Here is a 16,813-nt window from a genome sequence, read left to right as displayed (position 1 = left end):
TTATTTTTAAGATCTGTGATGAGCGCCGTTGAACGAGATAAGAAAGAAGAGCCTCCTCTTTGGTGCTTTGTGGCTGAGTGCAGTCAGCCGATGTTACTGGCAGATCAAAAGGAGAAAACTGTGTTGTCTTGCAGCACGCTTTGGGACCGCGTGGGTCTCGGCCTGTGAAAGGAGGTTGGAGACTGACTACGGGCTGAAAACCTGCTGACTGCACTGCCAAGCTATAGCTGCTGACTCCAGACCTCTATTTGTGCGCTCTGTCCCACCTGCTCACTGGTGGAGCTCGAACGGGCAAAGACACACTGTCGCAAACACTCGTAGTGTGTGCAACTACACATAATCATAGGGGCAAAATGAAATCTATGAGCGAGCGGTAACACATTCTTTCAATCTTTCAGTTCCATATTTGAATACTGTTTTTTTTTCGCCAGATTGTTGACTCACTGCTAACATGTATGAGTTAATATGGACCAGCGGTTTTCAAAGTGGGGTCCAGGGACCTTTTTCACAGAAGACCTTTTCATATGTCTCCATAGGAAAAACACAGGTGCAAATAATAAAATTAAAGAAGATGATGAATTAATGAATTCCGTTTAGCTTCCCCAGTTTCAGGGTCCCGTTACTGTGCATGCAGGGTTCCCTGTCATTGCTTACTGGGACACCTGAACAGAACAGAGACATCGTTAATGTGATTAGCAACACCTGCACAGCACCGGCTCAAATCTACTTGACTCCTTTTTTGGTTTTACATCAGACAAAAGTTGTGGATAGTACCTGCTATCTAGTGCTTTTTTTTCTTGGCATCAGCCTACAATGATGGGCGGTATGGAGAATGGATGGATGGATTAATATTGTACTATACTTTTAGTATGGCAACCGGCAAAACTACGCTGTGGTCAATTGAGATGGTAAAGACCTTTGGTATCCCTGCGATATCCTCCATCGCTCTTGTCTGTGTGTCACATTGAAGATGACAATAACCCTGACTGAAGCCGTCTTCCGGCTGTGTTTTACATGCAGACATTGAATTTACCCGTGCTAGATGATGGATGACTACTGCATAAGCTTGGCCTGTGAATCAGATGTCCACAAACTGACTATACAATGCCAACAGACACCTGGTCATCAGAAGATAAATACTGCACAAGGACAAAATCTAAAAGGCCAAGTCAAAACATAAGGCCTGTGCTGAGACATTTAGACAAAAATGAAAAGCCTCTAATGTTTAAAGGATCAAAGATCCTTCCACCTCCCTGTGGAAATATCGCATGTCACCTTTTATTTCTGGTGACACCGATGCCCAATTACTGACGCCTCTGTGTCATTGAATGCCTTTATCTTTTTCTTACGTAATACACTTTGTGATTGGCTTTGATCCTGGTAAAGTCACAGAGCAGTTTCTATTTCAGTGAAGATAGAAGCTATCCCTGATTCAATTGCACTGGTTCCTTCTTGTCTGAGTACTGGTAATTGTTTAATATTTAATTATGCAAATTGACGTGGGTGGAATCCACACATGAAGACCCCGTGCATTAGTCCAAGACTGCAAAATAAATGAATATGAAACACGGCGTGTGAGAGGAGGGAGCGGAGAGTGGAGGAGGGTGTGCGCGTATGTACATGTGTGCTGTAAATGTGTGCTGTACGAAAGCACATTTGTGTGTGTTTTTTTTTTTTTTTTTTTACCTTGGCAGGTGAAGCAGTGAACGTGGAAGTGCGTGTTCTTGACGCGCACCACCTCCCCACGACAAACCTCCCCACAGCGCTCGCACACGATGGGTGAATTTCCACGGCTGGAGAGAGGAGAGCTGCTGTTGTTGTTTCCTCCGTAAAGACCTGACTGGTACTGAACTGTTGGGAGGAGACATGAGAGAGGGGAGAGGATCAAAAACATGTCACTTATTGTCATTTTGAGGCATTTCCTTAGCATCTGATCAAAGTGATAAAAGAAAAAACGTGGAACGCCTGCCTCAAGATGATAACAAATTTTTTTTTTTTTTCTCAGACGAGTGTCTTGTTACAGAAACCAAACACAAGCTTTAATGTGTAGTGAAGGTGAAAAACTTCTATCAAATAGAAACAAATCAGATCCACAAGGTAAGTAAATAGTGCAGAGGGTTTTCTTCTCTGACACTTTTTCTTCAATGTGACACAAACACTATGGCAACCAACTCATGGTGGATCAATTTGACAGAAAAACAAATAGATACACAGTGACAAAGTATGGATGCACACACACACCAACACACACACACACACACACACACACACACACACACACAAACACACACACAAAACCATAATCGCATTCACACTCGACTGAAGGTTTAGAGGAGATGAAGAAGACGGCTTAGTGATTGACTTTGTAACTAGTGGTGGCTCCTGGAAAGTCTGTCACTCTGCCAGGGAGATCAGCAGGACTTACAACCATTCATTACAAGGGAACGGTTTAACAGACAGACAGACAGACAGAGAAACAGACAGAGAGACAGACAGGTGCAGAAAAAGACATGCATGTATACCGACAGCTCACGGTGTCAGTGTCTTATATACTCCGTTCCTTACTACTCTCTTCAGTTTGTCTCCTCCTGCAACGTGTTCTTTGTGCATATGTCAATAAAGCTTTGAATCATTCATCTTGACACATACATGATGCAGAACACGACAGACAAAGACACACCACCAGGATGGAAAAAGGGCACAGTGAGGCCGTGTGGGGATTACACCTCTTTCATCCTCACTTATGAAACTGGTCAAATCCCTCTTAGTGAAACAAGTCCTTTCTTTACACTGTCTGAAACGCACACACTCACACTCATGGAAGCACAAGACAAAAGAGCAGCGGAGGGAACCGATTTCACCGACTCACTGATGTGATCGATTTGATTTTGATTTGCTGCAACAGTTGGCTCTTCTCTACGCAATGTACAAAAAAAAAATGAGCAAAAAAAAAAAAAAAAACTTGACTGTATTCTACTCAGTTTAATGACATTACACTTAATGCAGCTGCAGCCCAGAGAATTATGCAATCGCACCAAACAAAACACGGCGGCAGGTTAAGCTGATGACAGCGGGAGAGAGACCCAGAGACAGAGACGGGGAGAGGTGTGGTGTGTTTTCAGGAGAAAAAAGAAAAGAAAAAAAAAAGGTAAAACTAGGACAGAAATGTTCCCTAACAAATCATCAGTGTGTGTGTGTGTGTGTGTGTGTGTGTGTGTGTGTGTGTGTGTGTGTGTGTGTGTGTGTGTGTATTTGCCATAGAAACTGGCATTGGTTCTGTGGCCAGATGGCAGCACAAGGACTGGAACCACAGATAGAGAAAGATCTGAGCCACCTGTGTGTGTTTGTGTATGTGAGTGTGTGAGAGAGAGAGAGAGAGAGAGAGAGAGAGAGAGAGAGTCTGATTGTGCCATTTTTATTAATAGCAAGTTTGTATCTTCTAGTTTATTGAATTGAAGGTGGAAACATGCGGCACGAGCGTGTTCTGTAAATGTTGTATGTGTGTTTGTATATCTTGTGTGCTTCATGTATGTTGTGTGTGTGTAACTGCCCAGCAGCCAGGTGATGTTGTATGGACACACATCCTTTAACTGCTTCTTTTTGTGTTGTTTAAATGTCAGGTACATAGTTATTAGTAGTTATCCAGGTTACGACCGCTTCAACCGAAGAGTGATTTTTTATTTTATTTGAATGACTCGTCGTCAGGTAAAATTTTCCTGTAGTTCACATGAAAAATGCAAAGATTTATAGTACATCCAAAAATATCAACCTGCTAATTGTCTGGTGACCCCTCAGGTTTATCATGTGACCCCTTGGGGTTCCTGACCCTCGGGTTGTGAACCACAAATCTACAGCATCAAAACACCTGCTGATAAAACAAGATGTTAAACAAATCAACTGACTCCATCCATGTGACAGTCATCATTCTTTAGATCTCTTAGACGCTGTTTTGTGCCATTTTGACTTACAGTAACTCTGGGAAGCTAAGTTAAGACTTTTTAACATTTACTCGTAACATAACAGTTGTGGGCTGCAGGAGGGAGAAAACATCTCAGATCTAACTGATTTCATTTGCACAAGAAAAAAAAGAAGAAAAAAAAGAGAAATTTAATCTCACCTCTATTTCCCTACAATTCTCCCTCAAGTGGCCTCAAAGTGAAATAAACCATTTATTCTGCACTGTTTGACAGCATCACATCTTCATTTCAACCTTTGACCTCATGGATAAACAGTCTGAATAAAAACCAATAAGCTCTCCCTTTGGTGTCAACCAAGCCAGTCAGCCAAAAGATAATCCCCTTCTTTTCTATGGGAGGTTTTTGGGGTGACAGTCGCTCAGCCACGCAGGGCCCCTCTGCTACGCTGACATGGTGGTAATGTAATGGCAGCGCGGCCCAGCCAGAGCCAGAAGATATAAATATCTGAGATGGCTTCCATTGGTGGGAGGTATAAAGCTGAACGGCTGCTTGATGGCACGGTCTGAGGATGCACTTTATTTTTGATTTTTCAGAGATAAATTTGGGGATTTAGTGGTTTCACATAAACAACAACCTGTTTTATGTGCTTCTATGTTTAGATGTTTGCCCTGCACAGTGTCAAGCAAGGGTTTGCTCTTCTGTCTTCCGGCTGTCAAAGAACAGCAGGCTTCCTCTCTGCACACTCTGTCTTACTGACTCTTACTATTATTGATCACCATAAATTCTGTCTTCTAAAAACATTTTCTGCCAAAAAAAAAAAAAAAAATGTTGCAGGAGCAATTTTACATATTAGTGAAATGAAATGAGATTGACTGACTGGGTCATGTGACTGTGGGGATTTCCTCAGTGGAGGAATCCCTGGTTGCTGTCAGGACCACAGAAATCTTTATCAATCCATACACACAGCTCACACACACAACACAAAGTGGCAATCACGAAAATACTGATGAATGCTGTCAGCTGTCAATACACAACACCAACCTCGGTTTCTAACCTCCACTGACTGGGAGCTGGATAATGGCAAGATGAAATACAGTGTCAATAAGTGGGTCAGTGATCAATAACCTCAGTGAGGGGCTGTTTATGTCTACCTCTGGTTAAACCCTCCCAGGACACTACGCTATTGATTAGGCAGAAACACACACACACACACACACACACACACACATTTTCATATGAGCGCCCACGCATTCCAATCATCCTTAACACACAGAGCCAACACGTGCACACCCTGACACACACACCTCACACACTCACACAGCGCAGATTACTCACCATTTGTCGGTCCACTCATGATGTGAAGTGGGACAGCTTGAATGATCCTCCTCGGAGTCTCTGTCAGTCTCTGAACTTTATGTTTCCAGCAGAAGGACAAAAGCTGGAGATATGACCGATCGCTCCTGTCAACTCTCTCTATCCCGGCCCGACTTAAACTCTCCCTCCCTCTCTCTCCCTCCCTCCCTCTGCCTCAGTCTGGACAGGGCTTTCCCTGCTCCTCCCGGCAAGAGGATTATAACTGCCAGGCGGCGGACTACACTGCACCTCTCCACCCTGCGCTAAAAGGCAGCCGGTTGAGGAATTAAATCGAAACTGACGGCACCATCCTCCTCATCCTCTTCCTCCTCCTCCTCCTCACGCCTTCAGCTGCTGCCTCTCCCACCCTACAAACCCTCCTCTGGTCGGGTGCAGAGGAGTCCATTCCTCCCTGGACCAGAACAGTCAGTGCGCTCCCGAGGACGCCCGCATGCCTGTGCGCTCCGGTGTGGGGACTGAAGGGCGGGGAGGGGAGGGGAGGGGAGGGAGGGGAGGGAGGGTAAGGGGAGGGTAAGGGGGTTCACAGACCCAAAGCTGTCAGAGCGTCTGTCACCGGGCGGGACGGGCTCGTTTCACGGAGCGACAGCGGCGAACAGCGGCTGAACTCCGCACAACCCCCGCCAAAGCCTCAACGTACACACAGCTGTATTATGACTCCACACAGGGTTTTAATAGTCATGGCTCTCTATCGGGATTTTATATGAGGTCCAACGTGTTTGTAATTTGGTAGCCTGTTTTCTCGGTCCTATGTGGCATCAATGTAATATTCCTACCAAGAAAAGTGTGTCAACAGTCAGTTAACGGTTGGCCTGATTGTGGGCCACTTTAATCCTATCTGCTATTTTTATTATCTCATGGCTTGTCACTTTAATATTCATATAATCCCACAATTCCTATTGGGATTGTGCTTCCAATAAATTTGACATGTAAATAATTCCAACTCAAACAGCTGTCCTCAGCTGATCATGTCTCATATGGAGGTTTTTTTATTATGAACTTTGATATGATTTTCACCCATGCATCAGAGAGGAACATAGAAACCTGTCATTTAAATTGTCACACAGGGATCCAGTTGTTTCATTATTCAGTGTCCATGGCTGGGGGGGCAACAACTGGTTGTCCGTGCCCCTATTGACCTCCCACCCACTGTTTATGCTTTGTGTGTGCACCTTGTTGCCTCCAGGTTCCTATCATATGCAGAGGACACAAAAACCAACTAGTACTTCTGTGTTGGACCTGGCACCAGGTTTTCTGTGTATCAGACTGTGGTCTATGTGATTCCCTGACAAATTTACAATTAATCAGATTACCAAACACTGATTGACATGCAGTGAACCCGGGCTTTTGGGGGGTCCAAGGCCCTGGGTCGATGGTCAGCTTTGCCCTGTTGATAATTCAGGTTTGTCGGTCAATAAAACCTGTATGTGGATCTTAGAGAGTAGTTGAAATTTACAGACTCACACAACATTTTAAGAACAATGTTTGGATGGTGGATCTGTGATTCTTGGAGGTGAGTTTTTACTATCAGGTATCAGTATATTACCATTATAATTCTGCAGGTAGTTAAACTGCATATGAAGACTTTTTTTTTTCTCTAACTGTAATGACATCACTCTTATTCTATTATAACACACCATATATCCTCTGTGGTCTAACTGTAGGATTGTTTCATCCAGCAGTCACAACAATCACCAGGCAAAACACAATATGCATATGACTAAAACAAATTTAAAACATGATTCCAATATTCAAACTGCCATTCAATGTTTTCAATTAAAATTTAACCATCAAAACGTTGCACAATTCATTACTCACACCTGTGTTTTCCCTTCTGTAACATTTCAAAATGTCTTCTGTCAAAAAGGCCTATTGTAAAGAGTCAAAGCAGAGCCAGCATTTGTCACTGATTTCAAAAAGCCGTTATCTTTTGAGACAAAAATTTTGAGAAATATATTTATTTTAACTGACACAGCTTTAAAAACAGTACATTTGAATCTCTTTGGGTTCTGTGGGTTTGGCAGATTCGACAGTCAGCCATAGTGGCCATGAGCCCAATAGCTGTAGCTACACACAAACACCAAAAGGTGGCAGTGTGTGTTTAGACAATAATCCTGGAAGCAGTTGCTGTCAGGGGAGAGTCTGCAGGATGTGGAAGTGTTATACTTCTATACTGTCCCTGTAGTTAAATGTCAAAATAGTAACTAGATAAGGAAACTCTGACTGAAATACATACCTGAGATGTATTGTGGGTAATGTAGTGATTGTACCAGATAAATGATCCACCACAAAAATCCACTGTAACGTTTAAATTCAATATTGGTATACTCTGATAAATGTAAAGAATTTAAGTCACATTGATTTTCTGCCATAACAATTTATAATATCAAAAAGATGTCATATAGATTTCTTTGTTATTTTTTGTAGTTTTCATAGTCTACATATTTTTCTTTTGTTAAGTTGAGCAGTTTGAGATAGGATTTGTTCCCTATTGTATATAAAATCCCTCCTACACAAAAACATGTTTATACAATTACTTTTCAGTCTGTCCTGGCTCACATCCCTGTAACTGAAAAACAATGTGCAGGGTACTTCCTGCAATGACCGGCAAAAACTGACCACTGACGCTTCCTATTGCCTCCTGCTGATGTTTCTGCACAAGAAAGGAAACGTTCAAGAACGACTTAGCTCCAAAATTAAACATTTGAACAGTGGAAAATAAAGTTGCAAAAACATTTCAGAAGAGAATTTATAAAACGTCTGGCCTCTGGTGTGTGTAATGGTTTTGATCTCCTCTTGTAATAAACACTTGAAGTCTCTGCCTTTCTATCTGAGTATCACATCCACTTTGTGTGTCTGTGGGGACGTTCAGGTGTGATTAATGAGCCATTGTAAAGTCAGACTGCCCATTTAAAAGCATTTGGAACACAATGGAGAGCTCCTTCAAAAGAACAGCATCCATTAACTGCACTGTGTGTTTTTACTAAACTGTGTCTGTGTTGTGTTGCATTTCTCTGAACATGTAGAACATTATTTTAAACTGCGTCTTAAGTGGAGGTTTTTGAATTAGGACCTGAAGTTTGCTGGGCAGAGGAGCAAGGCAAAAATCGGTTGTTCTATATCATATGGGGCATTGTTGGATTTCCAAATACTCCCTAAAACTAGAGCGATTTTCTATCATTAAATAAAAGACCGATGATGATTTCATACAGTTTAAAATCAATTGTGTTATTCTAAAAGAGGAAATACAGAGGAGGTCTACTGACTCGGAAAGATGAAGTGACACTGGTGCTGGTCTGATTACATGAGGCTATTGAGGAAGTTGAAAAATTAAGATATTACTAAATATAGTATGAACATAAGAGAAATGCTGAAGTATGGTTTATATGTATACATGTGAAAACAAAATTTTCGACCACATACTACAACTCCTCCTCTGATGGTGTTTGTGTTAAGACTTATCTCTGTGCCACATTTTATATTTTGGGCTACCCGGTAAGATAAACCTATATAAACCAGCTGGGCTGTTTTGTGTTGCAAATACAGTAGGGTGCCATCATGAAGAGGGGCACTGGTGTCCCAGGGCGAACACTTCACATCATTTGGCTTTGCACTTACAGTAAAAGAGCTAATGGTAGGGTGAGGGTGGGGGCGGTGGAGCAACAGATAAAAAATAAATAAATTAAAAAAAAGATAAAACAAACCCGCATGGTGTGGTGCCTGAGAGGGGAACAAGTCGCCATATCCTCTTGGACAAGAAGTGCTGTTTATAGGAAATTTGGCCTCACACCAGCCTATAAATACTACTGCAGTGCGTCTGCCAGTCACCTTGACTATGCTTCTAGTTACTTGTTGCCATCATGCATTACCTGAATTTCTGGCCGGATATGGGCAGCAGAAACAAGCTGTAAGCACAACAGTGATATATTATCAGCTTTGAATTGATACGGTGAACTTGTTAACAAATATGCCGAACACATCAAGCTGACACGGAGCAACGTTATTTTTAAATTCTGAGTCGTGCTTCTGGCCACCTGATGAGTGCAAGTCTAATAATGTCTTTTTTACCGGTGGCCCAGACGGGTCAACACAATTCAGAAGCCACAACATAAATGCAAAAGCCACAACATGAACACAAAAGTCACAAGACTTTTGTCATACTATTTTCAATGTTCCACTGTGTTCACCAGCAAGTGGTTAACTTTAACTGAGTGGCGTCCGGTGCCGGACAGGTAGCGTACAGCGGGTGTTTAGAGTTGCTGGCTGCTGGAAACGATGCTGATGAGATTAAAGAGGGATGCACCAAAACAGTAAATTTGCAGGCCAGAAAACCAAAACAATGAGGTAAAATAAACACTGCTCCATGAAGCAACTATGAGCCACCGCATCCAAACTGAACACACTCATTTGATTCATAGTTGATATAAAAATATTGATTAGTGTAGATTTAATATTTTATTGGTTATGGAGGACCTTTAACCCAGTAGTAATCAAAAGGATAGATTTATTTATAGTTTGAAAAATTTATTTCCGAGACTATTCAGGCTAAAATAGATGTCATTACTCAGCATTTGAGGCTAATTCAAGGACAAAAAAAACATGTGTATTCAAACAATTAAGGTCCATTAAGGTCCCATTCACAGACATAAATGCATTGTTCTTAATAAATGATGCAGGCTTCCCCTTGGCCTGGTGACACATGTATCATCACTCATCCTTGTTTTTCCTCATCATGTATTTTGTCTGATGAACTTTAATTTTTACAGTACAGTACATTTTTCAGTAGTAAAGACACAGTAAAAAGTGTATAGATCCATCATTCCTCTGACTATTGGACAAACAGATGGATGCTGCTTGATCCATAGACATCCCTCATGCAGACACAATAACACACTTAAAGATCTGAAAATCTGTCCCACATTGTTTTAGGTCTGTACATACGGTCACACTGTCTGACTCTCCCCCCATTTGAATACAAAAATTCAGTTCAAGTATAAGCATCAAAGTTCCTGGTACAAGTCGTGTGTTTGTGTGTGATGGTGGGTGTGTCAGTGAGTCAGGAAATGAGAAAGGTGAAGGTAAGGTCTCCGGTGTGTGTGTGTGTGTGTGTGTGTGTGTGTGTATGTGAGTATAATTACTGATCTACCCCTGCTTCCTTTGATTAAAGGGTCATGAATGGGCTCTTTATGTCAGGGTCCTGTTCTTTATGGTTAGATTTATTGTTGATAATTCAGAATTTAGAGGTCAAAGGTCACACTGCACAACCCAAAAACTTTAGATTTATAGCTGCAGGAGATGAAAGTATGTCTGATAAATCAAAACATATTAATATTCTTTCTTTAAATAAAAGATAAACCACACCTTTGACTCATGACTGCAGATCTTCACATGGACAATGAAAAGATGGTGTTTTGCAGTTTCAACTCTCCCACGATGTGTCATGATAAAATAACCTCAGGGTTTTCTCTTAGTGTGTGTTTTTTTGTCATATCAGATGGTGATAATCATAACCTTCTCTCAGCAGGACGCTTGTTGTTCTGTGTTATTTCACTGATCTGATGGTGTCATTTTTCACATGAAAGATAAAAAATAATCTTGGGCAGCCTTTTCCAACTGTGATAACAACAACACTGAAGACACAGGAGACAAATAATTCAACTCCTAACAGCTAAAAGCTGTGTTTCTTACAAATCAAAATACCTGGTTGAAGCATATCAGCGCTGTGGCACTGCAGTTTGTTGTAGTCGATTAGACAACATCCCACTTGGCTAACTGCCGCTTCCCTCTCTCACATCCTTCAAACCTGGGTGTGGAGCCAGTATTTCACAGTTTTGGTTCTTATCCAAAGTAGCTGGAGCAGCTGTGTTTGGACTGACAGGAATTCTCTGTGCCTTTGGGTGCAGTAAAAGGTTAGAAACGTACTGTAAATGACGTCTCTCTTGCTCTGTCCAGTGTCTACCACAGAAAGCGTTAGGCGAGACAAACACGGAAGGTGACTTGGGTCAAGCAGTTCTTTTATGAAGAGCATTCAGGTTCTGTCAGTTAAGTTTAAAGGTACAGTAAAATTAAATACTGTCTGTCCCAGGTTTTAACTTGACTTAACACTGGAAAGCGACACACTTAAATCTCTTAAATGGTTGAAATGGGTGATCACTTTGATGATTGATTGATTGTCGCAATCATAAGTCATTTAGTAAGCAGAAACTCCAAACAATCCCCTACTTTTCTCTGTTTTATCTGACTGAATTTAATTTGTTTGGGTTTTGGGCAGTTGGTCTGACAAATGGAGATAATTGAAGATGACACTTGAGAACTAAGAAGAACATAAACATCAAATCACTTTAAACTGTAAACTGCAGTGAATGTAACTATGTGATTCTATAAGTGAAAGTGGGTAAATAACTGTTTCAAGGGAGAAACTTGAAATAACTTGCAAAATGGTGAGATGCTTTATAAGCCGTGTCCCAAAACCTGGCAGTTTTGTGTATATTGGCAAGATTGCGCCCCATCAATTTGACCTATTATCATCAATTTCCTATTCATGACGAGACTCGCTGAGTACACAACCTATGAAAACAGACGAAACTGTCCTACCAAGAAAAACAGCAGCAACAGTCATTTCAAAAAATGCCCCAGAAAGAAACGTTTATTTTCAAGTGACAGAGCCCTCTAGTGGTCGTAGAAAATGTGATGGGAACAATGGAGGACGTCAGGTGATGGTGTCATGGAGCGACAAAGTCCACAAAGGAAGGGGGCTGAGATGGGACTGATGGGTCAACAGTGTCAGTGCTGGAGAAAGGTCTGCTCCAGGGGGGAAAATGTTATTTCAGTAAATCAAATCAAATCGTCTTGGGCGAGGCTAGGCCCAGGATGCAGCGATGGCGCCCCTGTGGTGGAACAGGGGCACTGCCATCAAAATGGCTAATTTATCACAAAAGGAAATGCAAAAAAACACGGTAAAAGACATCGGTCGACTTTGTGGTACGACTTGCCATTTTCAGCGTGAAGGTTGGTTTCTTGGAGATTCTTGTTACACGTAGCAAAGGGAATTATGAAAACGCAGATAATGGAAAAGCAAGAGAATGCAGCGTGAAACATGGCAACGGCAGGCTCATACCGACAGTCTACATCCAGTGAGTTAGACTACTTAACTCTTGACCGCCCTGTTGTAATCTGTCTCCTGTGAGACCCTCAACTTTATGAAAGCGCTATACTTAATCACCGGAGGTTCCTCTCCTGAAATCCTCCATGGCATTAATGATAGATTTTTAAATCTGTCAAGCAGCAGGCTGCCATGAAAAAAATATACACAGAATGAATTAATCTTGGGGTAAAAGAGACACTTCTACAGTTGTTGAAATGCTGAATGGTGTCATTCAAGAACACTTGATGCGTCTGCTGATCCAGAAGAGGTACAAACTGCCGAGGATTGTTTTCAAATGGTACTTCAGAGCCTCTGACAAATGACACAGGTGGGAAAAAAGGACGCGGGTAAGTGCAGGGTGAGGGAGGAAAATGAGGACAGATGAAAGATGAGCTGCAGAGTAGAAGGGCTACACAAGGGGGAGACAATGAAAGAGAGGAAACGGAGAGAGAGAGAGCGATGAGAGAGGAGGCAGAGGGGGAGTTACGAGGAGAGAGGAGATGAAAGAGGGGAGAGTGATGAGGGAGAGTAGAAAGAGTGTCAGAAAAGGGAGAAGAAATGAGATAGCGAGTGATGGCAAGAGAGAGGGAGGAAGGGCGACATCAGCGCTGATGAGAGAGATAAAACAGAGGGAGCAGGGAAGGGAAGGTGCTGACTGGCAGAATGAGTGTTTATCTTTCTGTTCCTACGCCTCAGTCCTGATCTGTAAGAAGCAGACCTTTTATATTCCCTCTCCTTACCTGTCAGCACCTCACACACACACACACACACACACACACACACACACACACACACACACACACACACACACACACACACACACACACACACACACACACACACACACACAAAACCAACTGAACTCATGAGAGGTGGCCTATATAACGTTGCATGTACACTTGTAGGTCAGCTGAAAAAGTGTTTAAATGTTTATGACCCTGAATTGTTCTCGCCACCTTGTTTGACCCCTCCAGTCATCACATCTGTCAAAACAGCTCTCAGGCAGGCAGAGGTGACGCTGGGGCTGTAAAGATACATAAACACAGTGTAGGACGAGAGAGGCTGAATGAAAAGAGAGGGATGAAAACAGCACAGAGGAAAGTGAACAAAATAATTGCGTTAGGGGGATTTCGAACTTTTGCACTCATATTCCCTTTTATGTGCTACAAAGCACAGTCTGATTAATGAAATAAGACGTCTACGCTGGAGGAAGTATTCAGCTCTTTTACTGGAGTAAAAGTGGAGTAAAAGTGCCAATTACACACTGTAGAATTACTCTACATTACAAAAATGTACTTTCAGAAGTAGAAAAATAGCATTCATGTAGTTGGTTGAGATGGAGCTAAAGATGAATTGATTTTGCATTTTAGCATGAAATATGTTTTAAACAGGTAACCGGTAAATCAACTAATGACTTCAGCTGTAATGGTTTATTCTTATGGTTGCTAGGTAGTTTACTCTATAACAAAGCATCATGTATCACAAGGTCTTCATATGTTTTGGTTGTAGAATCTAAAGTTATCAAATAATTGAAGTGGAGTAAAAAGGAAAATATTCCCTATTGAAATGTAGTAGAGGAGGAGTACAAAGCGACATGCAAAGATAATGAAATACAAGTACCACAAATGCTTACTTAAGTACAGTACTTGAATAAATGTACTTACTTTTCAAAACTGAACTCATCTAAGGTTAATGTTTAAAATGCTGCTCAGTTTAAGTTGGAACGGTACTTATATCTGAACATCGTCACCCATACGTGACTTTGATTTTATTTGGGTCAAGGTAGCTGGAAAATTCTTTTCTGTGCAGTCCATAGCCATTGTCACTTCTTGGTACAGGAAGGATGAGGTCTAAAAAAGCCAGATGAGTTGTTATAGGATGTAGCAGCATGGAACAGTACAGTACGGTCTCTGTGGTCCACATGCACATTATCCACAGGATATACCGAACAGAGTTGGCCTCTCTAAGAAGAACAAATAAGCAGCACCAAAAACCCAGCTGAGGCTGATAATGTGTTTTTTCCTCGTGGTTATTCGCTGACTGTAAATGAGATTAATTATTGTTGTATTATGCTGCTGCGGATGCATGCACAGTATGTGTGTAATGTTTCCAGCTGAGGTGGTGACAAACACGTAAGATAAAACAAATGTGTCTCTGCAGAAAGTTTGTTCTGCTGGCTGATGAAAACATCAGAATCAGAGTGAAGTGAATCATAGTTGTACAAACTAAACTGTGCTGTAATCCTTCTCTTGAAAAATACATCTAATCTTATGCTGTTTATCAGTACATTTCATCCCCCGGATGTTTGTGTGCACAAACAGAGCTGTATTATAGATTGGTCCCATAGCTCGGAAAAAAAAACACTCAATACAGAGACAGGCAATCTGTTATTTCTCAGGAAATTTTTTTTATAGCTTTTCACTTTTACTGTGTATTTGATTTAATGGAAAGTAGCAGACAAGATTAGAGGAGAAAATCTAAAAAAAAAAGGCCTTGAGAAAGACTCAAATTAATGGTAACCTTAGATTATGTGTTGTCTCTTTTTTCTTTACAGTCATTTTAAAGTAATTATACTGAACTGATAATCGAATGCAGGTGACTAGCAACAAAAAAAAAAAATCCTTGTTGCTTTGTTATCTTCAAAATCAGCCAATTTTGTGTTTGTGAATTTCAAAGTATGCATATATGTATGAATATATATATATATTATGAACATAATCCATTCACCTATTCATCAATAATCAAACATAACTTCTAGGAGACAGGATTATTGATAAAAGATCAATGAATGTCTGAGGTCACTCATTTACATTTTACTCAAATGGACTCTAGAAGGCACCTAGGACGAGGGAGTGATAAGGACAGGTGACGAGTTTAAAACACACCACAGAAAGAACAATTCTGAGACAAAGGAGTAGAGGAAAAAATGATATACTCAGGAGCAGACTATAGAACCAGGGAGCAGGGATATAATATCAAGGGATGGATAGATTAGCAGTTAGAAAGTGTGGCATGGAGAGGAGAGAGAGAGAGAGAGAGAGAAAGAGAGAAAGAAAGAGAGAGAGAGAGAAAGAGGGGAAGGGATAGGACAGGGAGAGGAAGAGGTGTGGGGAGGAATGTGCTGGGTCTAGACAGACAGGAGAATATGGCCATACTGACTTCCTGTGTCTCACTTCCCATAGACAAACATATAAAAGGTGTAATGGAGACAAACAGAGGGGGAGAGAATGTATAGCAAAGAGATGTTGGATTAAAATGCACATGACCTTTTGCCCGTATTTTCTGACTAGCCATGCAATAACCTTTTTTTTTTTGCTCATTATGGTTCCGGCAGTAGTTTCCCCTGCAGGCATCTAACAAACTGTTTGCAGGCTCCACTGCATTTGCACAAATAGTCCTGACCAGAATAATGACTCCAGATAAGCTGGGTGGTCGAAATCATAATTGACTCAGGCGCTGGGGATGAATCCTAGTGTTTAAATGAGCACACATGCTATCACTAATCAGTATTTTAGGCTGCATGGATGTTGCTCTACGCTCTTTGACAATAATGCCCCAAAGGATGGTGTGAAAAGAGATGAAACTGAAAGAAAGAGAAAAGAGAGAAGTTCTCACTTGGGTTTAAGTGGTTGTGTTTTAAGCAAATATAACTTGGTTTACATGAACAAAAAAAAAAAAAAACTGGCCACATGAAAAACTTATGATTTCAACTGACATAAATCCCTCCTGCTTCTCTCCTCCTTGTTTGTGATTTTACATCAGCCTCAAACAAACACATTTCACATCATTAACACAAATGAGTATTGATTAGGCAGCATGAATTAACACTTTGTTTGTGTTGGGTTGTTCAGTTGTTGCTGAACTGCTGGAGCTCTGCTCTCAATGAGGCTGAGAGTGTTTGAACTATACCACACGTGGTGCGTGTGGGAGGCTTTCTATGTCCTCTATACAGATGCAGGCTGTCATCTGTACAGAGGATATAGAACATTGTGTTCAATGACGCAAGGAAATAACTCAGATGCTAGGTACATTCTGTGGTATGTGGGGACTTTTAACGGTTTCTGGTGTCTGTATATAGCTGTAATACTTCTGACTGAGGCTACAGGGCTGAAAAAGAAACTGGATGACTGGCTGTAGTAAAACAGAAGAAACAGAAAGTTAATTATATTTTGAATTTGTGTTCAAATGTGTTTAATGTGTGTGTTTAAAAAATATTAGTATTTAATAAAGGGTTACGTTTAGATTACCCTTTATTGTGTTTTCTTTTTCTTCTTTTCTTTCTTTTTGCATTTCAGTGTTTGGAGAGCATTTCCCTTATCGTTTGTGTTTATGGGGCCAAGACCAAGATAAACAACCACACGCTGACATTGCGGCAAGAATC

At 41.2% G+C, this 16,813-nt stretch overlaps 1 protein-coding gene across 3 annotated transcripts in view; it reads right to left on the bottom strand.

Moving 5' to 3' along the window:
* Positions 1-5,813, bottom strand: part of LOC130182921 (actin-binding LIM protein 3-like) — a 43,458-nt gene extending 37,645 nt beyond the window's left edge. Inside the window, exons 1-2 of one of the 3 annotated variants that reach the window (XM_056398134.1) lie at positions 5,253-5,813; positions 1,687-1,851 (exon numbers count right to left, since the gene is read on the bottom strand). In XM_056398134.1, coding sequence (XP_056254109.1) covers positions 1,687-1,851; positions 5,253-5,271 — 184 coding nt within the window. In that variant the 5' untranslated portion in view covers positions 5,272-5,813. The remainder of the gene's footprint in view (positions 1-1,686; positions 1,852-5,252) is intronic. The other 2 variants (XM_056398132.1, XM_056398133.1) reach the window with 2 other exon arrangements.
* Between the last annotated feature and the right edge of the window lie 11,000 nt (positions 5,814-16,813).

Source organism: Seriola aureovittata, chromosome 15 (assembly GCF_021018895.1).
Source record: "Seriola aureovittata isolate HTS-2021-v1 ecotype China chromosome 15, ASM2101889v1, whole genome shotgun sequence".
Taxonomy (NCBI): Eukaryota; Metazoa; Chordata; class Actinopteri; order Carangiformes; family Carangidae; genus Seriola; species Seriola aureovittata.
This window is presented reverse-complemented; position numbering and strand designations above follow the sequence as displayed.